At 40.3% G+C, this 25,109-nt stretch overlaps 1 protein-coding gene across 1 annotated transcript in view; it reads left to right on the top strand.

Annotated features, from left to right (window-relative positions):
• Positions 1 to 885: 885 nt before the first annotated feature.
• GAPVD1 (GTPase activating protein and VPS9 domains 1) overlaps positions 886 to 25,109 on the top strand; it is a 61,955-nt gene continuing 37,731 nt past the window's right edge. The window contains exons 1-3 of the mRNA XM_068986943.1: positions 886 to 969; positions 22,781 to 22,998; positions 24,250 to 25,093. Coding sequence (XP_068843044.1) covers positions 22,814 to 22,998; positions 24,250 to 25,093 — 1,029 coding nt within the window. The 5' untranslated portion in view covers positions 886 to 969; positions 22,781 to 22,813. The remainder of the gene's footprint in view (positions 970 to 22,780; positions 22,999 to 24,249; positions 25,094 to 25,109) is intronic.

Below are 25,109 nucleotides of genomic sequence, written 5' to 3'. Positions count from 1 at the left end.
CTATCAGGGGGAAAATATTCTATATTGCTGTAAGCAGCATAACTACTAGCAGTGGAAGGAAGTAAAAGGGAAATAGATTTTGGTTCAGCAGGAGAACTTTCTAACGTTAAACGCTGCCCAACAGTTGAGCAGGCTGTCTTACTTAAGGAAGTGAGCGCTCTGAAATTTGAACTGTTGAAATAAAAGTTGGACGCCTATCTGGAAGGAGTGTACAAGTGGGAATTCATGCCCGGGAGGAAGTTGGACTAATGGCTTTTAAGGTGTCTTCCAATTCTAAGGTTTATAGGAGTGTTCAGTTAACCTGACATTTGAATATATGTGAATTGTTATTTTTAAAAGATTGTATTAAATAAATTGTCAATCGACCTAAAAACTGTATGGTCAAGTTTACAGTATGTAAAATTTGATAAACATAGTGGGACATCAGGTTTAAGACTGAAAACCCAGGTGTCATTAAAGGCAATTAGTGACACTTTTAACAGAAAGTAAGAAGAAAGCCATATGGGTTTCGAATGATGTGTTCTGGCCAAGTGACACTTGTCACCTAAAACATAAATGCTATAAATTGTTTTACTTTACACATGCTCAGACGGATTTTTTAACATTCAGCGGTACCGTACGCGACAGCAAGAGCGGGTCTTTGGCGAACAAGTCTCCGGAAGCCCTTTCGCGGTAACCCAGCCGCGGAAGACCGCTCCAGCCCGCGGCGGACTCGGGGGTGGGGGGTAGGGGGTAAAAGCGGAAGAGGCGCTGCTGGCCGCGGGTCCGAACTACCAGTCCCAGAGGTCCCCGCGGCTCTGCGCAAGCGCGATGACTTGGCGGCAGCGCCGCCGCAGGACGCAGGGAAGCCAACTAGCGAGTGGCGGCGGCGGGGGCAGCGGCCGTGGCAGTTCGCGGCGAGGGGACGGCTCCGAGGCCGAGTGACGGTCCGACGCAGACCTCGGTGCCCTCCTCCGCATGATCTTCTCGGTAAGTGCACGTCCCGGATCACCCCGCGCCCAGTGCGCGGGCTCCTTGCCTGGCGGCGGTGCTGCTCCGGCCTAGGGCCGCAGCCTGCGCCTGACGGCGGGCCACCGGGTGCAGCTAACCCCTGGGCCCTGGGCCCTTCCCTCCAGCGAGGGGAGACTGGGGGCCGGGGGCACACGATTCGGTCCAGAGGGGAGAGGAGGCGGCGCGCAGGGGACCAGGCAGCCTGGGGCGGACAAGAGGGAGGGACGCGTGGGGGATGGGACGGGAAGGGAGAAACAGAGGCGAGCGACCTGGCAGCTGGAGAACTGAGAATGGGAGGCGAGAAGGTGCAATATCCTCTGAGTGCCGCTGGTGAAGATGTCTTGGTTCGGAGACTCTTGACAAGCTGGACTCAACGGTCTGGGGGTGGAGGGGCAGCCCACCTACCAGAAACATACACACCATATTTGGCATCTTTCCACTTCCTGTTGGAGGTGTGTAAATAAGAAGCTGTCGGTTGCTTCCATCGCCTTTCCTTCAACTTCGTCTTTCATTGACTGGCAAAATTTTAAACGGGTGCTGGCTAAGCAAAGCAGAGAAATAAACAGGTAGTTCTGTCTGTAAATCTGCGTAAAAACAGGGAGGCGTGGTGGTCCGTTCAGACGAGAGGTAAGTCAAAGGAGAACTCAGTGTTTTTATTTTAAAATTTGTGCTAAAAATCAGTTTGAGCGAGGCTTTAAACTAGAAAGGATTTTAAACCTGGGATTCACCATTTGGTGGATAGAATTCAGGAGCTCCTTGAACTAGAATGAGAACAAAACACGTCTTTATTATCTGATAACTGTATTGTCATTATAAGCAACAAACCACAGTAGAGTTAGCGATGCCTGTGACTTTGTCACCAACATAAATAATAGATATTTTTGTGTCATGTTTACAGTTGTTGCAGGTATCTTAAAATATCAATTATGGTACACTCCAGTAAAACATTTTTAAAGTATCATTTATGCTTATAATTTCTTTGGATTATGGTATTATCAGACCCACTGTTAGACCTTGTTATTTGATAATAAAGGTACACATATATTAAAATATCAGGGTTTTTTTTTTCATTCTTTTGCTAATAGTTCAGTATAATTAGTTTCTTTTGTGGTCGAATATAGTTAGTTATGCATTTAAAAAGCAATCTGAGAAGGGGGTCCATAGGCTTCACCAGACTACCAAAGAGACCCATGGCTCAAAAAGACTTAAGAATTTCTGAAGCAGAAATAAGTTTTGGGGATCTGTAAGTTGGCTTGCAAGAATATTTGGATCATTAGATAAGAAAAAAGTCAAAGCAGATAGCACAATAGTGTAGATGAAAGAGGGAATTTTTGTAATCAGGGAAATAAAAAAATCTGACTGTAATCAGAGTAATAGTTTTGAAAAAGAGTATGGACCACAGATATTTCACTCAAGGTACTGAGGAATCAACAAAATAATCTGAGGAAGAAAGGGAAGTGAGTACTTTGGCCCTTAGATTTTTGTGTGAAGGCACCTCCTGGTTCTAAGTGATTAAAGGAATTGAGCCCTCCAAACTCTTATGTAAGTCTGTGAAAGAAAATTTTAGTGTGTGCTGTTTTTCTTTAAGTCATGTAGGCAGTGTGACTTTTAAAGGGGGGGAGGATATTCTAATTTTTCTATCTTTTTTGGGATGCGGGGTGGTGGGCCACACCGTGAGGATTGTGGGATCTTAGTTCTGTGACCAGGGATCAAACTCGGACCCTGGCAGTGAGAGCACTGACTGCCAGGGAATTCCCCAGACTAATTTTTCTATCATTAAGTGAAAACTGCAGGATCTCTCTTCCAGTCTGTTTTCCTGTTGCTGTTCTTTTCATACATGACAGAAAGTAAACGTACAGCTTAGAGTTGAAGAGTTACTAAGTCTTTTTCTTGAAATTTCATTTTAAATTCTTGTAGTTCAGCTGCTTTTTGGCCTCAGACTTCTCACTGACAAATCACTCTTAACATTTTTTCAGAATATGTGTGACTGGAAGTTTGCACCTGTTTGTAAAGCACCTGTCAGCATCTTGTGTGAGATATTTTCCCCTCTAAAATAATATCTGTAATGAAAAACCAGTGCAGCAGACTTTTTAAGAAAGGATTAGGGGAGGGTATGGAAAGCTGAGGAAGAGTCTTTTGTGAAATAGATGTTGGTGCTGAAATAGTTTGTGTTGACTTAAACACACCGTGTTACAAATCACTGCCTTGGGGAGGTCTTGCCAGATACTTTCTGTGTCCTTACACTGCCTCTTTCATCATTCTTTCTCCCTTGCCCCTTTATTTTATTTATAGCGTGTACCTATCTGGCATCATATAATTTGTATATTTATATATATTTATACCTAAAAGATCAAGAGAATTTAGATTGGAGCTACTGCCACTAAATGGGACAGTGGAGATTGGGGAGTGCTGTGTGGATATGTCATTTGAACTGGACATTCAGTCGTAGATGTGATTAGCTACAGGGATACTGGAGAAAGGCCTCGGGTACAGGGAACAGTTTGAACAAAGACAAGGACAGAGGATTTTGTAAATCAAATAAACATCTAAGTCAACAGCTCACCCCCACCTCCCTCCCATCCATCCATCCATCCATCCAGTGCGTTAGGTCTGTAAAAGGAAAAATGGAAGAAAAGATTATGTATAAAGGCAGTTTGTGATGAAGAAAGGCTGAGAAATCTAGGCTCCCCATGAGAGCGTGTGACCATTTGTCTCCAGATGGATCTCTCCCTCCTAGAGCCCACCATTGACATTGCTCCCAGGGAACCTGAAGTCTCTATGCTGAAGAACCAGAGAGGCAGCCTGGGGAAATGAAGAGTGTGGGGTGTGGAGTCAAACAAATCTAGTCTTGAATTCCTTGTCTGCTGCATAATAGCTGGATGATTAGGCAGTAAGTTATTTGACTTCTCTAAAGCTATTTCCTCCTCTGTATAATGGAGGTGATAAATAGTTGTCATATAGGATTAACCCCAGAAGTAACTTCAGGAACATGGCTTTCACTCAGTAATTGCTGGTTATCTTTTGGCGTTCCAGCTTTCAACGTGCTTTCACCCTTTTCCACCTTCATGCCACGTCCCTGACTTTAAAACAGCCACTACTCTTCTGGTGCCTTCTTGGGCGCTGTCACAGTGTTGTCACTTCCCACTTCCCCCAGTCGGCTTTGCTGTGAGTTTGTGAGCAATTTTCCAGTGGTGACACTTAGCACCATAGAAGGTGATACTGCCTGAGAATGGCATTCTGGAAATGGCAACAATATGTATTAACTTTTGTTGAGTGCACCTAACAATATAAAATTTGCCACTCTTTAAATGTAATGTGCTTCAGTTTAGATTAGTTTATTTGGAAAAATTACCCCTGATATTTGCAGAAAATTGAAGCAGGAAAGTAGATACATCCCCAACTGTAAGATGTTTCACTTTTATTTATTATTATTTTTAGTAGTGAGTGTACTGGGGAGTTGGTTACACATTCTCCAGGATAAAGTATGATTTTTTTGAGGGATTTAAAGTCTGATATATTAAAAAAAAAAGTCTGATATAAGTGGGATCCTTGGGGTAAATTGGGGGGATGGAAGAGAGGTTCAAGAGGGAGGGGATATATGTATACTTAGGGCAGAGTTACAGTGTTGTATAGCAGAAACCAGCATGACATTATAAAGCAATTATCCTCCAATTAAAAATAAGTTAAAAAAAAAATAAGTGGAATCCTTTTTACTTGCTTAGGAAAGACCAAAAATAATTGAAAAACAGTTTCTTCTCAAGTGACTAATTAAATTTTCCCCTTCAGCTTTATGTTTATTCACCACACACATTTCCTTCTCTGTAGTTAATGTTTTCTTAGGTAAGAAGGATTTTAGCTGTGTTTTTGTTTTTTTACATTTGAACTGCCTGGAACACAAATTCTATATGTTTGCATAGAATTATTTGTGGCTTTAAGTCTTAAATCCTAATCAAGAATTCATTTGTAAAGGAACAATTTCTGTATTGTGTACAGAAAAAGCTTTTGGCACAAATTGTTTGACTTGTGGTTTGTAAAATTACAGATAATTAAAATTTCCTTCTTTGTGTTTACCTATATTTTCTTCTTTTTTGGATTATGTTTCAGTATGTATTATGATTTTGTAAAAATATTTTCAGAAGGGGAGTTCTTCATTGTTTCTAAGCTGAAACCCAGTTTTGAACTCTGCAATTCAAAGGTCAAAAAAAGTGATGAATATCTGTTGATACTTCAAGTTCTCATATTTAATAAATAAATGGTTGACCAAATGTTTAAGAAAATACAGGCTTCCTAAGGGTCGTTATAATGCCTTTTTTCTTTTCTAAGTTTGAAGATAAACTAGATACTTGTTAAGTATTTATACCCAAAAGGAAAATATAATTTAATGCTATATATTAAGCCCAAATTATCTTTGTATTCACCTTTTCTGTAAGCCATTTAAAAAAGATAAGACTACGTAATAAAGAATGAAATATTGCCATTTGCAGTAACTTGAGTGGACCTAGAAAATACTGTATTTAGTAAGTCAGAGAAAGACAAATCTATGATATCACTTATATGTGGAATCTAAAAATAATGCAAATGACTTTATATTCAAAACAGAAACAGACTCACAGACATTGAAAATAAACCTATGGTTATCAAAGGGGAAAGGGGGTAGGGGGTTGATAGAATAAATTAGGAGTATGGGATTGACTGATACAGACTACTATATATAAAATAGATAAGCAACAAGGATTTACTGTATGGCACAGGGAATTATAACCAGTGTCTTATAATAACCTATAATGGAAAATAATCTTAAAAAAGATATCTATCAATATATAGGTAGATATCTATATGTATCTATCTTCTTGTGTGTGTGCCCAGTTGTGTCCAACTCTTCATGACCCCAAGGACTGTAGCCTGCCAAGCTCCTCTTGCTCATGGAATTTTCCAGGCAAAAATACTGGATCAGATTGCCATTTCCTACTCCAGGGGATCTTTCCCACCCAAGGATCAAACCCTCGTGTCTTGGGTCTTCGGCATTGGCAGGTGGATTCTTTGCCAATAGATAAAAGATGGATATACATATCTGAGTCACTTTGCTGTATACCTGACACTAACACAATATTGTAATCAACTATACTTCAATAAAAAGATGATAAACTATACAAGGCTTTAAGCAGACTGTAACTGTATAAACAGGCAAGATGTCTGCTCATTAATTTAAGATGTCTGTCTGAAAGGGTGCCTGCTTGGTCTTGCTCCGGTGTAATGCCTATACACCCACGCTGGAGACTAGTTGTCAAACGTGTTCAGTTCTATTTTTTCTCTTCCTAATTTATATTTTCAATTTATTTTCTCTGAATCTTTGAAAGGATTAATATTGGGGAATTTAAAAGACAGAACATTTAATCAAGGGATGTTAGCCTATTCCCTTTTTTTCGGGATCAGAATCAAATTATCTTCAGAAGCAATTCAAATTTTATCTAAGTACATCTATTTTAAAAGTTTTTAGGACTTAGGCTAAAGTCATCTATTTTCAGCCCACTCTGAACTGTCTCCTTTCACTTTCTAATGGAGAACTCTGACCCTTGTCTTAATTTTACTTCCACTGTTTATAAATCCTGACCACCTGACAAAAATACATTAGGTCTGAAAGTCATAGCACTTATGGTAGAATTGCGGAATGTTTACAGATGTGGAATTGTGTCCAAAAGGCTTAGGGAAGAATAGATTAATTCTTTTTACAGAATTTATTTCATCTTTACCTTCTTTAGAACCCAAGGAATCTAACTTTGATTTCTCTAAAACAAAGTGCTTTTTAATATCAAATTATTCAAGGGCCTGGTGGGCCAACTTGGATTCTGATGGAAAGTAACTTATTAAGTAAGCTTTCCTCTAAGTTTCTGTTTGTTGCTGTTCAGTTGCTAAGTCTGACTCTTTGCAACCCCATGGACTGCAGCATGCCAGGCTCCTCTGTCCTCTACCAACTCCCAGAGTTTGCTCAAATTCATGTAAAGTTTTTATTCCATCATTGCAAAACATCATGATAGCAGTAATGACAATAATAGCTAACATTTATTGACTTCTTTTTTTGTAGGCATTATGTAAACTAAAGTTAAAAATTCCATAATTTTATGGAGGCATCTTAATGGTTAATTTATTTTTGAAAAGCCATTTGACTAATGAGATTTATTTATTTACTTTTTTTGTGGTCCAGAATGTTCCTTTTAGGTAGAACACAGTGATAATAATGCTGTTTGAAGTTTGATAGTGTTTGTAATTTTATGAAGTACCATTTTGGAAAATGTGATGACACAGACATGTCAGTCTGCCGTTTACATGCTTTCCTTAAATTTGAGGGTGTACTCTTGGATCTTGAAACAGGCTTTACCAGTATTACAGCTCAGCAAAAATGCAGCTGAAGCTCATAGTTCTCTTTCTGCTCTTCTATCTGGTAGTTTTGTGCACCCACTGTATTTAGGGAAGAAACTTAAGTTTATGCTGGGGACGAAAGCTTCCTCAAAGCATGTGGGTGGTGAAATCTTTCTCTCAAAGGTTTGTAGAATGTTCTAAGGGTTATAGGATGTTTTTCACTAGTTTACCTTGATCTCCAGATTTCTGTATGTCTTAGTGAGTTGTCGTTAGAGATTGTTGAATAGGGGGAAATTAGATTTGGTGGTATACAGGGAGGCCTGGCGTGCTGCGATTCATAGGGTCGCAAAGAGTCGGACACGACTGAGCAACTGAACTGAACTGGAGAAGACTCTTGAGAGTCCCTTGGACTGCAAGGAGATCCAACCAGTCCATTCTGAAGGAGATCAGCCCTGGGATTTCTTTGGAAGGAATGATGCTAAAGCTGAAACTCCAGTACTTTGGCCACCTCATGCAAAGAGTTGATTCATTGGAAAAGACTGTTGCTGGAAGGGATTGGGGAAGGAGGAGAAGGGGACGACAGAGAATGAGATGGCTGGATGGCATCACTGACTCGATGGATGTGAGTCTGAGTGAACTCTGGGAGTTGGTGATGGACAGGGAGGCCTGGTGTGCTGCAATTCATGGGGTCGCAAAGAGTCGGACACGACTGAGCGACTGAACTGAACTGAACTGAACTTTGGATTAATTAAATTAATTAAGGCTTACATAACATGAAAGTTCCTGATGCGTTTCTAGATCAGGTGGATATTTTTGTGTTACTTACTGCCTTTGGAGGAGAAGGGGATATAATTTTAATACCATTGCAGTTCTGCTTATTAGTGTATAGTGTGTTATTGTTCAGCTGTACCTAGAAATTAAGTACTGTGTCCTTTTTGTTGGACTTCAAAATTTCACAGTTTTAATTATTCACAGAATTTGTCTGGTCCTGAGTGGAAACTGAGGCAAGGAAAAGTAATTAGCCAAAGGCTGCATAACTAGTGAGCAGCAAAACTGAGATTTGAGCTCAAGAAGTCTTGCTCTGGGATTTGTGTTTTAACTAACCTTGGACTGCCTCTGGGATCTTACCTTGCATATCGTTCTGCAGTTTGCTTTTTTCACTTAGTGGAACCTGATAGGCATGCGGGTCTCCCGCATTGTAGACAGATGTTTAACCATCTGAGCCACCAGGGAAGTCCTCCATGTACCTCTATCTCCTTCTTAGTAATTATGTGGCAGTACATGGAAAGCCGCTTCCCTGGCGGCTCAGTGGTAAAGAATATGCCTGACAATACAGGAGAAGAGATGCAGGTTCGATGCCTGAGTCAGGAAGATCCCATGGAGAAGGAAATGGCAACCCACTCCAGTATTCTTGCCTGGGAAATCCCATGAACAGAGGAGCCTGGCAGGCTACAGTTGATTGGGGTCACAAAAGAACATGACTTAGCAACTAAACAAGTCCATGGAAGGCGTACCATGATTAACTTAATGTCTTTCATGCTTCATCTTGTTTAACTGTCCCATTAGTCATGATTTCAAATAAGATTTTAAAAAGCCAAGATTTTAAAATGAAAATAGTGCGTCTACATTAGTATTTACTAAATAATGCATATTAGCTGTCCAGGTGTTTTATTCTGTCAGTTGGGTGGTCTAATAAAACCTGAGCTTAATCTACAAGCTGTTTGTTACGTGTTGAATTTCATTATTTTCACGGTTTTTCTTTTTTAGCTCTGGAAAAGTAATTAATGGATCGGGGCAGGGGGTAAAATTGACCTTTGGATTTTATTTATTTTTGGTAGGGTTTGGAGTTTTGATGTCATAACACGAAGTGCTGTACTCTTAATTTGAATTTTGGGTACTATCTGACTTTGAATTAGGTACTTACATCTTCAGAGCTGTGTGTCTTTCAGATCCTTGTACTTGTGCCAGGAATAGTTGGTACCAAGTCTATTTTTTTAAACAGTGTCTTACTTTTGTTTCAAAAATGTCAACCAAAGATATTAGAAAGTGTCAGTCGTTTCCATATTTTCCCCTCATGATACACATTTCTTCATTGTAAAGAAACGTCCTTTTTTTGGTACCTTAATAGTTATTTCAGACATACTCATTGGGAAGTTAGTAGGTGTCTCCAGCTTAAATTTTGTTGCTGTTCTTTAATCATTTTGGAACTGAGTTAGCAGCAGCTTGGCTGATTCCTAACTGGAGCATTGCTCTTCATCATTCAGTCGCTTGTTTATTAATTATTTATAAATTTATACATTGATTCAGTACCTGCTAAACACCAGTTCCGCTGCTGAGTCATGGAGATACCAAGATGACTGTGTCCCTGTTTCAGGGCACTTGAAGTTTTATTGAGAAAACAATGTTCTGTTGCAAATAGTCTATGTGAAAATATCTGACTCAGGAGGCTGGTAAAGGCTTCTCAGTTTGGGCTGGGCCCCGCTGCCTGAGTGGGACTTAACTGACCACGAAGAGGAGTAAGCAGAGGATTCTAAACAGAGGACATGCAGAAATCCAGTCTCTGGCAACTCAGAATTGTCATCAGAATGTCATGTATCCCTGTGAGAATGCAGGCCCCTCAAGAGCAGACCTTAACCTGTCCTGTTCATCAGCGCCTAGCACTTCACAGGTGTTTAGTAAACATTTCTTGAATGGGTGAGTGAAGCAAGTATGTTAAATACAGCCTTACTGTCCTTGTCTGTCCATTTTCTGGAAAGAGCTGAGCTCATTATTTTTAATACCTGATGATTTTTAGAATATGTAATTTAAAGAAACATAAAGTGAGTAAGAAACTATTCCTGCATCGAAAGAGATAAATCTTGCAAGAGGAAACACATGTAGACAAATCATTGTAATTCAACATGATTATATTTATTAAAAAAAATTTTGCAGTGGACACCCATCTCTGGTATGGGTTGGTTACGTCCCTGAAAAGTGGTGGGTAATTAAAATCCTATACAGCTAACATTGTAGTAGGTCATTAAAAAATGACGGTCATTTTTTTTGCCTTGTCACATTAGTATAAACAGTACATGAATACTATGATGAAATGTACGTATATAATGAACAAAAAAAGTAACTGGCAGTTCTGTCAAGGTTTAGGCAGTAGTATATAACAATGTTTACCATGCTTGATCCTTGAGTAACATCAGAATTTTTCCTGAATCTGCACACTGCTTTACTGTTGTTTATTTAAAATGTCTTTTTTTGGGCCCCTTAAAAATATCTTTAAAGAAGCTTTATGTTATTACCATAATGAAGGGCTACTATCTCTTGCCCTAAATAGAAACCAAGTTAAATATAATAAAAACACAGCAGTGTTATAAAACTTAGCTTGCTGCTGTTTGCGGAAGGTGCCGAGTTTGAGATCTGCTGTCCTTTAATTGAAAGGAGAGATTAGCAGGTGTTGGGCTTCCCTGGTAGCTCAGCTGGTAAAGAATCTGCCTGCAATGCAGGAGACCTGGGTTCGATCCCTGGGTTGGGAAGATCCCCTGGAGGAGGGCATGGCAACCCTCTCCAGTATTCTTGCCCGGAGAATCCTCATGGACAGAGGAGTGCTGCAGTCCATGGGGTCACAAAGAGTCAGACACCACTGAGCAACTAAGCACAGCACAGCAAGTGTTAGGGAAATGTTGAAGACAAACTGGGGCCTCGCTTAGGTTTTCTCCATGGTGTGAATAGGAGAACTGAAAGAGACTTTAAGATGGAGTAACTTTCCCACTCGGTGTCATAAGGGAGGAAGGATGTACCCTATTTGTTAGAGGCAGTTCCCCCAGCACTTAGCAGTGGGAAGAGATTTGGGGGCTGGGCCTCAAAGGAGAAATTTGAGTTCACGTAAAGATAAGGAGGATATAGGCTTCGTGTGTGTACGTGCGTGTGTGCACGTGGATGCTCGGGTGTGTCCGACTCTTTGTGACCCCGTGGACTATAGCCTGCCAGGCTCTTCTGTCCATGGGATTTTTTCAGGCAAGATAACTGGAGCAGGTTATCATTTCCTCCATCAGGGGATCTTCCCGACTCAAGGGATTGAACCCATGTCTCCTATGTCTCCTGCAGTAGGGAGGAGAGTCCAGGAATGAGACTACTCAGATGATGAGACTCTTCATAGTCTGAAGGGTTGACTGGAGGAAGATGATAATCTTGAATTTTCCTAACCTTTCCCAATGAAGGGCCATTTTGATTTTCTGTTCTCCCACATTGGAAGAAGGCAGAAGATACAGTCAGAGCATAGATCACTTTGACAATATTGATTACTGTCTGAGGTCACCTGCCCACAGGAAATCCCAGTTAGCTTCTAGAGACAGAGAGTGAGGTGACCAAGATTTTCTGGTGCCAGTTAGGGAAGAATTGATGCTTTTGAACTGTGGTGTTGGAGAAGACTGTTGAGAGTCCCTTGGACTGCAAGGAGATCCAACCAGTCCATCCTAAAGGAGACCAGTCCTGCGTGTTCACTGGAAGGACTGTTGTTGAAGCTGAAATGCCAATACTTTGACCACCTGATGTGAAGAGCTGACTCATTTGAAAAGACCCTGATGCTGGGAAAGATTGAGGGCAGGAGGAGAAGGGGACGACAGAAGATGAGATGGTTGGATGGCATCACTGACTCAATGGACATGGGTTTGGGTGGACTCTGGCAGTTGGTGATGGACAGGGAGGCCTGCCGTGCTGCAGTTCACAGGGTTGCAAAGAGTCGGACACGACTGAGCGACTGAACTGAATCTGGATTAGTCCCTAGTAACTTTTTCTAAACTTTCATATACCATTTCTTTAGTAGGATCTAGGTTATTTAGTCGGGAAGTCCAACTAAACTTGACTTTGTCAGACAGTTTGAAACTTTCGAAGAAGAGGAGAGTTGTCCAGCTACTGACTGACATATTAATAGTTGGAAGAGGGGTGAATAGAAGAAGCAACTTTGACGGTGAATTAAAGCACTCATTTTGGGGAGGCAGATGGCATGGTGGTTAAAATCTGCGTAAGCCAGGTACACCTGGATTCTAGTCTTAGCTTTGCTAGTTACTGAGTTGACCTTGGGCAGAATATTTAATTTCCTCATCAATAAAAGGTGGGTACGAATACCTTTCAGGAATGTTACACAGATTAAATGAGAATTTCCATATAAAGTACCTGGTTGGTCCCTAGTAAGGACAATCCTGAAATGCCCAGTGGTTATTATTGTTTCCTAGGCACGAGTACATTTTACTGCTGCTACTGCTAAGTCACTTCAGTCCTGTCCGACTCTGTGCGACCCCACAGATGGCAGCCCACCAGGCTGCCCCGTCCCTGGGATTCTCCAGGCAAGAACACTGGAGTGGGTTGCCATTTCCTTCTCCAGTGGATGAAAGTGAAAGTGAAGTCGGTCAGTCATGTCCGACTCTTAGCAACCTCATGGACTGCAGCCCACCAGGCTCCTCCACCCATGGGATTCTCCAGGCAAGAGTACTGGAGTCGGGTGCCATTGCCTTCTCCAGTACTTTACTACCCCCAGCCAAAACTCTGCTCTTCAAGCTCAACCACTATTACTTATAATGGCTTTAAAAATTTTGCTATTAAGTGGAAATTAATATGAAAACTGACATTTCCTAAACAATTCTGGCTGGGAAATTTATTTGCCTTGCTTCTTTTGACCAGGAATTAGTGCAAAATGTTAATACAGCTGTGGAACTTTTGCGTTAGGAGGTTTCTGTGTTTTGTTTCTGATCACAGTGAACTGAAAGAAAAAATATTCTTAGTGTGATAGTTTAAACAGTACAGTATGTTACCAGATGTTAGTGGGTTCTGTGACATCAGCTAATGATAAGTTACAGTGTTCACGTGCAGTTCTCAAATTCATATATTTTTTCTTACTGAGAGAAGTTGCTAAATTGTATGCTTAGATTTAGAATTATGTTATTTATGCAACAAAAAATTAAAACAGACTGTACTTTTGAGAACAGTTTAATTTACAGAAAAACCTAGATGAGCGTGCAGGGAGTTGCCATACACCCAGCATCATGTTCCTGTTGACATGGTGCATTTGCTGCAATCATTGAACCAGTATTGATAATTATTATTAATTAGAGTTCATACTTTATTCAGATTTCTTTGGTCTTTACCTGATGTCCTTTTTCTGTCCCAGGATCTCATCCAGGATATGTTACATTTAGTTGTTATTATCTCTGTAATTTTTGATTGGATCATCTTAATTAACCAAATTATTTGTTTGCAAAACATGCTTTATTCTCAAAAAAAGCCATACCTATGTGTGGCATATTATGTTAATAAAAATGCTCTTTGATTGAAGCTAGTTGGCCTTTAATTCCACTTTTAGTAAGCCTTTATGAGGGTAGGTTTCATCATGTGAGCAAGTAGTCTGTCTTAGCTTTTTAGTTATGTCTGATATTTCACACTTACTTTCATGGAAAGCTTCATTTTGGTTGCCTCTGCCGTGTGAAGGACATGGAGTATGTCTCATTGTGTCCTAGCGAAATGATAAAAATTACTCTGCCTCTTTTTTGTGGAGGAACTAAGATCCCACAAGCTGTGCTACATGGCTTGTGGGATTTTACCTCATTGACCAGGGATTGAACCTAGACCCTTGGCAGTGAAAGTACAGAGTCCTAACCACTGGACCACCAGGAAATTCCCTACCCTACCTCATAATTGATAAGAATGGTGATGTCCTATATCATAGATTATTTATACTTCACAATCTTCTCATGTGAACTATACTATTTAGCATATGAAGTAGGTAAGAGGTAAGAGCATTATCCCAGTTTTGAAGATGGGGAAGCAGAAACTTAGGTGAAATCACTAGCCACAGATCACGTTGCCAGTAGAAGTCAGAGCCCAGTCTTAAATCCCTCAGCTCTTCTTACTGTAGTTTTTTGTTTGTTTGTTTGTTTTAGTATCCTTTCCATTGTGTTGTATGAAATAATTTCTATAAAAAATGATACAGTAGTGAGTGTTTTTCTGTTACTGACTTACAGAGTTGATCTTGAGTTTATTAAATTCCTGAAGCCTGGTGATCTCAAAGATCCATGGGATCTCAAAGAACCGAGCAGCTGAACAACAGACAGATGATTAGATAAACTCTCGCTGTTACTTAAAAGTTTAAAACTCTTGGCTGCATATCATTAACTTGGGATGCTTTTGATTAGAAATTTTCATCAGCGAAATCATGAGACATAATTCTCATACCATAAAACATTTGAAATGATTTCCCCCTACTTTTGAGTCCTTGAGTTGCCGGAGTTCGTTCAGGCATAGTTGCTGACGTGTGTAATACGTGTTTCCTCCTTGGAACTTTGAACGCATTTTCTAATTCACGCATTTCACTTTATCTGGTTGTGCTTCCTCCCCATGCTCTGTGTTAGAGTAGGTATGCTTGCTTATCAGGAGTTGACAGGCTTTTTCTGTAAAAGGCCAGATAGTGAATGTTTTAGGCTTTGCGGGCATATGGACTCTGGTGGACTCTGGCAACAATTCAGCTCTGCTGTTGTAGCCTGAGAACAGCCATAGATAATATATAAACAAATGGACATGGCTGTGTTCTGGTAAAACTTTATTTGTACAAGTAGGCAACTGGTTGAATTTGACTCACAGGCTGTAGTTTGGCAGCCTCTCCTCTACATAATTGTAGGAACGATACCAAAACTCAATGTGCTTCACTTCTTCCAACTAAAATCTCCCTCTAGGCTCTCAGTGATAAGTCTTCCTAACATAAGTTAAAAAGGTTAAAATCTGACTTAACACGCATAGGTATGCTGCTGCTGCTGCTGCTAAGTCGCTTCAGTCGTGTCCGACTCTGTGCGACCCCATAGACGGCAGCCCACCAGGCTCCCCTGTCCCTGGGATTCTCCAGGCAAGAACACTGGAGTGGGTTGCCACTTCCTTCTCCAAGGCGTGAAAGTGAAAAGTGAAAGTGTAGTCGCTCAGTCGTGTCCGACCCTTAGTGACCCCATGGACTGCAGCCTACCAGGCTCCTCCGTCCATGGGATTCTCCAGGCAAGGGTACTGGAGTGCGGTGCCATTGCCTTCTCTGATGCATAGGTATAATTGATTTTATTTTTGTAGAAAATGTGGTTAAGTGGAACTGAGGTTAATATAGATTTTCAAAGTTCAATCATTGACCCCTCCAAAAAGAAATTATCTAACTTTGAAAATGCTTGCAGCTTTCAGGGAAAAAAAAAATCAGTTTGTTACTGTGAGATACACCTAAAGTTAATTTAAAAATTCTTTGATTTTTACTTAAGTTCTTTTTCTCAGAGCAATTTGTGATAATGCAGTAAGCAAAACTATATGAGAACTTCTTGTGTTTTGCCTGTGGTACTGGGGGCTGGGCATACACAGGTCTAAGAGAGAATTCTCATCCTTTGAGGGGACCCTTCATTCTTGCTGAAAGGACAATAGACATTAAAGATGAAAATAAAAAATAACAGTTCCAATTTAATGGTATGAATAAGCACTGCTTTAGGAGTTCATAGTTGGAATTTATCACTGGGGCAAACTGTATGGTTGGGAAGGAAGATTTCATTGAGCTAGGCCTTGAAAATTTAAAGGAGCAAATAGGATGAAGGTGCATTGAAAATAAAAATGAAGAGGCATAAGAGGGTTTGTATAGAGAAATAATGTGAGATTAGGACTGGAGGGGAGGGTTAAAGGAAAACTCGCCCTTAAACATTAGGTTAACAAGTTTGGAAATTATCCTCTAAGAAGTAAGGAATAAATGTTAATTTTGAATGTGTAGTATTTTTAATGTTTTCAGTACAATGTGCTTATTGTAGTTAACATTTATTGATTTTTTTCATAGTATTTACCTCTCCTCTTTTCCTGTCCATCAGAGACTACACACTTGTTCTTCCTATGTTATTTCCACCTCTGCTTATGAGGTTTCTAACATGAATATGTGACTGAAATGCCTCTTTTTCATTCATATATTCATTCAGCAGATGTGTACTGATGTGCATGATGTGATGGATTCTATTCTACTCAGTGTGAACAGAACTGGAAACAAATTGGGCATAAATCCCTCCTCTTAGGGAGTGTATATTTTCTTGGGGAGATGCTAAATATATAAGAGAGATAAGTGAAATGTATAGTAACCAGTGCTAACAAGTCAATCCTAAGGGAAATCAGTCCTGAATATTCATTGAAAGGACTGATGCTGAAGCTGAAGCTCCAATACTTTGGCCACCTAATGCGAAGAACTGTCTCATTGGAAAAGACCCTGATGCTGGGAAAGATTGAAGGCAGGAGGGGTAAGGGACAACAGAGGCTGAGATGGTTGGATGGCATCACCGATTCAATAGACGTGAGTTTGAGCAAGCTCCAGGAGTTGGTGATGGACAGGGAAGTCTGGTGTGCTATAGTCCATGGGGTTTGCAAAGAGTTGGACACGACTGAGTGACTGAACTGAACAAGAAAAATGAAAGCAGGGAGACATAAAATGAACATGTGATAGAGTGAGGGTTGGAATTTTATGTAGGGTGGTCGAGAAAGACTTCACTGAAGAAGATGACTCTAAGACCCAAAGGAAGTAACAGACCCAGGTGGGAAGCAGGTGGGAAGATACTGGAGTGGAAGTATGCCCAGCAGGTTTGAGAATCTGGCTGAAATAGAATGAATATGGGGGTTGGTAAGAGAGTGATCTAATGTCCTTCTTTGTGTGTCTTGATGAAATTATTAATAGTGTCTGCTTTCATTCCCAGTAGTGTCCCAGTTTGGATGGTAAGTTATATGGTCTGGTAATAGGAGGTGAAGTCAGAGAGCTAAAGGGGGATAGAGGCAGACCATGGAGAGCCAAGAAAAAAAGCTTTTGGAGGATTCTGAATACACTGATGTGATTTGACTTAGGCTTTCCCAGGCTTTCACTTAGGCTCACTGTGGCCACTGTGTTGAGAATAGGCTGAGAGCAACGACTGAAGCAGAGAGCCTGTGGAAAATCTCTTCTGATGCTTCAGTTTTCTCAGTAAAGTAGGAGGCAAGGGGCTGAGAATGAGGAGAGGGGAAGAGGTTGGGGATCTGAGGAGAGAGGATGGTATGGATTCATCGCCTGGGGACTGGGGAGTGGTGGAGGAGCTTGTGGGAGTGACAGGCGTGTGCCGTGCATCAGTGAGGGCTCGCGTAGGGCTTGTGATCGTGAGTTTGAAGTGATGCTAGCATGGTTGTGTGTGTCGGTTTTCTCATTTACAGGTAGAAAGTAGGAGTTGGGAGAGCATTAGGTTTAACTGGAATTGAGGGTTAGTCAAGTGAGGGGGCAAATTGCTTGCTTCCCAGGCAGCGCTAGTGATAAAGAACCTGCCTGCCAGTGCCAAGTAGATGTACTAGAGGTAGGTTCGATCCCTGGGTCGGGAAGATCCCCTGGAAGAGGACAACCCACTCCAGTATTTTTGCCTGGAGAATCCCATGGACAGAGGAGCCTGGGAGGCTATAGTCCATAGGGTCACAAAGAGTCAGACACGACTAAAGCAACTTAGCGTGCATGCACGGAGCAAATTGAGAGTGCATTCGGCAAGTGATCATAATGATTGACTATGGGATTTGTGCTAGTTGGGTAAGGAAGGAAGCAGAGACAGGAGGAGGCTGAAGGTTAGTTAAAAAAAAAAAATATATATATATATATAAAATAGGCTTAATGGCTTGAAATTCTTGGTGGGGTCAAATGATCATTGGAGTTTGAGAGTTGTAGGGGAAGGACAGACTATAGTATATGATAGCAGTAAGGGTGGGTAGTAGGTCGTATAGTGTGATGAACTTGAAAGAAAATGCTTAGCAAGTTTACCTAGTGTTCTGGATTTATTTAAAATATGTTCACAAAAATGTCTTTGAAGACATTTTGGGCTTTCGAAGGGCTTAGAAGGTGAGTTCTTGTTCGGATATTTGAAGTATTACCTTCACGTGATTTTTTATTTTTAAATATTTATGTATTTGGCCATGCTGGGTCTCAGTTGCAGCCATGTGTTAATTTTTTTTTAAGTGAAGGTTTACTTGAAGGTTTTGGCTGCATAGATTGGTTCATATTTTGCTGTGTCGTTAGAAACAGTTTATGCATCCTATCTTGAACAGAATTTCTGTTCTGATTGGACTGTGAGCTCCTTGAGATTAGGGGACCTGGCTAGGTTCCAACAATAGTTGATAAGATAGTTTGTTAAGTTGTATTAAGGCATCAAGAAAGGTACAGTTTGAGAACTGCCAAAATATTTTCCTCTATCATTTTATTATGAAAAACTTCTAACATAAAGAAACTGTTGAAGAGTAGTACATTGATCACCATATACCCACCAACCAGATTCAACAGTGTTTATATTTTGCAGTGTTTTACAAATCTTTTAACTTTTTCTTGACTGTGTACAAGTGAGTTCCAGATATCCTGACACTTCACTTCTACATACCTGAGCGTGCATCTCTGAAAAATATAGTGTTCTCCTGTGTAACCACCGGATTTTTCTGAGCCATTCCTGTAGAGATCAGGGAAATAGTGAAATGTACTGGCTCTGTCACCTCTCGCCCACTTGGCCTCATGCAAGTTACTTAACGTCCCTGAGCCTTAATTCCCTTTGCTGCACGGTTCCTATCTCAGAGGGATATTGTGAGAATGAAGTGTGTAAAGTTCTTAGAACCACACCAGGCAGAATTTTCAGTTTATAAAGTGTTTTCTCACATAATACTCAATTGTGGTATATACCACCGCAGCCAACCCTTGCCATCGGAGTTGGAAACATCTTCCTCGCCATCTCCATGTATAAGTGTCAGCAAGCTAGTATCTTCTGCCTCCAGTATCTGTCATATCTGTCTGATTCTTTCCACTGCCACTACAATATTTCTTGCCTATCAACAAGTTCGTAGTGTTTCTTCATCTAGTTCCATCCCTATCTCCTCATCTTTCTCCTTACTGCCAGAGTTTATGTTCTCAAATATAAATTTAATCTTGTTACTCCATTTAAACTCTTTCCCCATCTCTTACAGTCCAGTTTCTTTTTTTTTACAGTCCAGTTTCTTAACACTGGCTTCTGTGTACAGTCTGTCTGTAGCCTTATCTCATTATACATTGAGTCCTCTGCCTCCAGCCTCACTCTTAACACACACAAACACACATGCCCCCAAACTGTAGGAAGTCATGTGTAGTTCTCTGAATATCACACACATCTGTGCTTTTTGCTTGATTGGCTCTGTGTATCTGGAAGTCTACCCCTTCCCAAGATCTTCTTTTCGTCAGGCAAATTCTTATCCCACCCCTGCCTCCCCACCCAAATACTTGTCTTCTAAGACCGGACTCCCGGTACCTAACTTTTCAGTCGCTCCTTCTCTTTGTCCTTACTGTACATTGTACAGCCTTCAACATATTATCCATATTTTGGGGCAGCCACTAACTTGCATGTGTAATAGAATGGGGGTTCTATTAGATTAGAAAGTCCTTGAGGACTACGTGTTATCTTTGTTTTTTTTCTGTATCCCTAGTACCTAATGTGTTGCTCATGCCAGGCACAAAATAAATGTAGGTATTGTGTCCACGTTTTATGGAGAAAAAAGCCTGAAGTTTAGATAATATGCATTATGTACCCAAGGTAACAGAACTATTAATGAAAGATAGAGATCTTTAAGAGCCCATTTCCATTTTATTTTCATTAACTATAAACTTCTCATAATTACAACCATTTGTTCAGTGATTCTGTTCTTGGTCTGTGGATTTAGAGCCCCCTAGAGGATGTTAGAATTCCCTCGTGGAAGTTTACAGAGTCATGTGTGTTTTCTTTAGACTGAGTTAATAAGATTATATATGTTTGGCAGCAGTTTTTTTGAATGTACATGAATGCTTTTGTGACTTAATAGCAAATCATCTTGGTGAAGTAGACATATTTAAAATCTTTGGGAGGAAAGCAGTCTGAGGGTCTTAATACGGGAGACCTGAAATAGTTTGCTGCTGCTGCTGCTAAGTCGCTTCAGTAGTGTCCGGCTCTATGGGACCCCATAGACAGCACCCCACTAGGCTCCCCCATCCCTGGGATTCTCCAGGCAAGAACACTGGAGTGGGTTACCATTTCCTTCTCCAATGCATGAAAGTGAAAAGTGAAAGTGAAGTCGCTCAGTCGTGTCCAACCCTCAGTGACCCCATGGACTGCAGCCCACCAGACTCCTCCATCCATGAGATTTTCCAGGCAAGAGTACTGGAGTGGGATAACATTGCCTTCTCCGAAATAGTATGCTAGGTAATTGATAAAGTACAAGAAAGTGTTTTTTTGAAAGCAGTTAAATTCAGGTTAGATGATAATTCCAGAAACTTTCCTAGAAATCAGTAGTTCATTAAAATAAAGGTTAAAAATCTCTGAAGTCAAACTTATTTTAAAAATTGTTGAATCTGTTTCATTATTTAAATTTGAAAGTGGCTTTAAATATATTTCCATTGACTCTCATAATATTTAATTCTTGGTATTTTTTTAAGTCTTAGCACAAAAATATTTATTTCATATATATAAACGTATTTTCATTGGATCTATAAACATATTGAGAGTTCTGTGGGCTAGGTTCGTTCCTCTTTCCAAATCTGAATTCACTGCAAATTATATTTTATCAATTCCAAATAAACCCACTATGAATCTGATTGGTTGGGACAACATTTTTGAAAAGATTTTTAATATATTTCTTTTATTTAAATTTGTTTTTATTTGAAGGGGGATAGCTCCCCCCCAACTTTATTGAAGTATAATTGACATATAGCATTGTGTAAGTTTAAGTTATATAATAACGATTTGTTACACATATATTGCAAAAGTTTGCCATAGTGAAGTTAGTTAATGCATCCTTCACCTCATGTAATTACCATTTGCTTGTTATTATGATGAGATCATTTAAAGCTTTACTCTCATAGCAGCTTTTAAGTATACAATCTTTATGTTTAATTCTTTAAAAAATTTTTTATTCAGATATATATTCAACATTGATTTAAATATAAATTCAACATATTCAAGTGTAAATTCAACATTGATTTACAATGTTGTGAAGTAACTCAGATATAAGTATCAGTTCAGTTCAGTCACTCAGTCGTGTCCGACTCTCTGCAACCCCATGAATCGCAGCACGCCAGGCCTCCCTGTCCATCACCATCTCCCGGAGTTCACTCAGACTCACGTCCATCGAGTCCATGATGCCATCCAGCCATCTCATCCTGGGTCGTCCCCTTCTCCTCCTGCCCCCAATCCCTCCCAGCATCAGAGTCTTTTCCAATGAGTCAACTTTTCGCATGAGGTGGCCAAAGTACTGGAGCTTCAGCTTTAGCGTCATTCCTTCCAGAGAAATCCCAGGGTTGATCTCCTTCAGAATGGACTGGTTGGATCTCCTTGCAGTCCAAGGGACTCCCAAGAGTCTTCTCCAACACCACAGTTCAAAAGCATCAATTCTTCGGCACTAAGCCTTCTTCACAGTCCAACTCTCACATCCATACATGATCACAGGAAAAGCCATAGCCTTGACTAGACGGACCTTAGTCGGCAAAGTAATGTCTCTGCTTCTGAATATGCTATCTAGGTTGGTCATAACTTTCCTTCCAAGGAGTAAGCGTCTTTTAATTTCATGGCTGCAGTCACCATCTGCAGTGATTTTGGAGCCCCCCAAAATAAAGTCTGACACTGTTTCCACTGTTTCCCCATCTATTTCCCATGAAGTGATGGGACTGGATGCCATGATCTTCGTTTTCTGAATGTTGAGCTTTAAGCCAACTTTTTCGCTCTCTTTCACTTTCATATGGTTTATCACAGGACGTTGAATATAGTTCCCTGTGCTATACAGCAGGACCTTGTTTATTCATTCTGTATGTAGCAGTTTGTATCTGCTGATTCCAAACTCCCAGTCCTTCCTTTCCCTACCACTAATGTTTAATTCTTAATGAGAAGCATTTTTCTAACTTAATGACTGCTGTCTGGACACAACGTTGCATTCTGCTATCTGGGCCACAAACGCTTCTATTGCTGATATAAAACATTTGTGGTCTGGCAGGCATTCTGGCTTCAAGGGTACAGCTTAAATAATAATGCTCTAAAATATGTGTGCTGTTCTTTTCAGTTTGTTTAGCTACTAGATGAACAAGAATTGTGTGATTTCATTCATTCCTGTGGCAAATACTTCTTTACCTCCTGGCGTGAGCCAAACCCTCTCCTTAGCCCCGAAATTACAGCTGTAAGTCAACAAAGCAGACAAGCCTTAGTCTTGGCGGTCCTTGCCTTTCAGTAGGGAAGCCCCACTCTAAGCATCTTGAACATTCATGTAATATAATGCTGAGTAGGGGCAAATGCTTAATAAAAGGTCAGAAGAGGAAATAAGTGATTTTCTCTGTTTTAGAATGAGTTATTTTAGAAGACCTTTCTCAATAGACATTTGAGCAGAGAGACCCGAAAATAATTTTGTTTTTCTTTTTCACTCTTAGTGATCAGCCTTTGTCCCTTCTCCACATTTGAAGATGGTGAAGCTAGATATTCATACTCTGGCCCATCACCTCAAGCAGGAACGCTTATATGTGAACTCTGAAAAACAGCTCATTCAGAGGCTTAATGCAGATGTACTTAAGACAGCCGAAAAGTTGTATCGTACCGCATGGATTGCTAAGCAACAGAGAATTAATTTGGATCGGCTTATCATCACCAGGTAAAGAAAAGGTTTTGAGTTCAGAAATTTTATAAACCGCTATAATTCTGCTTATGGCAGTTACATAACTGCTAACAGCAAATAAACAGATATATTTCTAACAAAGTGCATTGTTTAAGATAACTTACATCAGCATCCCAATGGTGAGTCTTTGCTTATTTTGTTTATTAATGTATTGACCTAAGCACTGTTGTAGAGAATTACAACTTCAGCATTAATATTTTATACCACACCGTTTAATTTTGTACATTGGCATTATATAACATTTTATTGTTATAGAGGGTAAGTTATCTTGTTTCCTAGTTTTCTCCTAATATTATTTAAAATACACATTTTCATGTTTTGCTATTTTGTATCTACTTTGCAGTTTTAGAAACCTCATTTTTCACTGTGTTAATACTTCTTTATTCTATTGTTCCAAGAAGCAATTTTTTTTTTTTTTTTGGCTGCACCACAGGGCATGTGGGATCTTAGTTCCCCAACCAGGGATTGCACTCATGCCCTCTGCAGTGGAAGTGTGGATTCTTAACGACTGGATCACCAGGGAAGTCCCTCAAGAAGCAGTTTTTAAGTTTAGAAATAGTGATACTATGGTATACTGTCTAGAAAAGAAGACAGACATAGAAGAGTACATACTGTATGATTCCATAAATATGAAATTCAAAAAGATGCAGAACTAATCTTCAATCCTAAAGGAAATCAACCCTGAATATTCATTGGAAGGACTGATTCTGAACCTGAAGCTCCAATACTGATGCAAAGAGCTGATTCATTGGAAAAGACCCTGGTGCTGGGAAAGATAGAAGGCAGGAGGAGAAGGGGACGACAGAAGATGAGATGGTTGGATGGCATCACTGACTCAGTGGACATGAGTTTGAGCAAATCCTAGGAGATGGTGAAGGACAGGGAAGCCTGACATGCTGTAGTCCACAGGGGTCGCAAAGAGTTGGACATGACTGAGCGACTGAACAACAGCAACAATCTTCAATGATAGAAATCAGAATAATGGTTATTTCTCAGTATTTTTCATGGAACCTGATTTAATATGAGAAATCTGTCTTACTTTGTACTTTTTGGTTTTGACTTTATTTACATATTCAGGTGCTGGTGGTCTAAAAGATTTTAGCAATTCCTAGTGATCTCATTGCTGGGACTGTAACCAACTCATGTTTCCATGCTTCAATATAGTATATGTGTTATATTATCATTGTTGTTAATTTTGTTATTTTGCTTGTTTGCTCTGTTTTTTAGTGCTGAAGCTTCCCCTGCTGAGTGTTGCCAACATGCTAAGATTTTGGAAGACACACAGTTTGTCGATGGGTATAAGCAACTGGGATTCCAGGAGACTGCTTATGGAGAATTCTTGAGCCGACTAAGGGAAAATCCTCGTCTTATCGCCTCCTCCTTGGTTGCTGGAGAGAAGCTTAATCAGGAGAACACACAGAGCGTCATTTACACAGTTTTCACCTCTCTCTATGGCAACTGCATTATGCAAGAAGATGAAAGCTACCTCCTTCAGGTGCTGAGATACTTGATTGAATTTGAACTTAAAGAAAGTGACAACCCCAGACGACTTTTGAGGAGAGGAACCTGTGCCTTCAGCATCTTATTTAAGCTTTTTTCTGAAGGACTATTTTCTGCCAAACTTTTCCTCACAGCTACTTTACATGAGCCGATCATGCAGCTGCTTGTTGAAGACGAAGATCACCTGGAGATCGACCCAAACAAGCTGATTGAGAGGTTCTCCCCAGCTCAACAGGAAAAACTCTTTGGAGAGAAAGGCTCAGACAGGTTTAGGCAGAAGGTTCAAGAGATGGTGGATTCCAACGAGGCCAAACTTGTGGCCTTGGTGAACAAATTTATTGGTTATCTCAAACAGAACACTTACTGCTTCCCACACAGTCTGAGGTGGATCGTGTCGCAGATGTACAAAACTCTCTCCTGTGTAGACAGACTGGAAGTTGGGGAGGTCAGGGCCATGTGCACTGACCTCCTGTTGGCCTGCTTCATTTGTCCTGCAGTTGTCAATCCAGAGCAGTATGGAATAATCTCCGATGCTCCCATTAATGAGGTGGCGAGGTTTAACCTGATGCAGGTATGCTTTTGCTGGG

The sequence above is a fragment of the Capricornis sumatraensis genome, chromosome 1 (assembly GCF_032405125.1).
Source record: "Capricornis sumatraensis isolate serow.1 chromosome 1, serow.2, whole genome shotgun sequence".
In the NCBI taxonomy this organism is placed as follows: domain Eukaryota; kingdom Metazoa; phylum Chordata; class Mammalia; order Artiodactyla; family Bovidae; genus Capricornis; species Capricornis sumatraensis.
The sequence above is the reverse complement of the archived record's forward strand: the minus strand, read 5'-3'. Positions and strand labels throughout refer to the sequence as shown.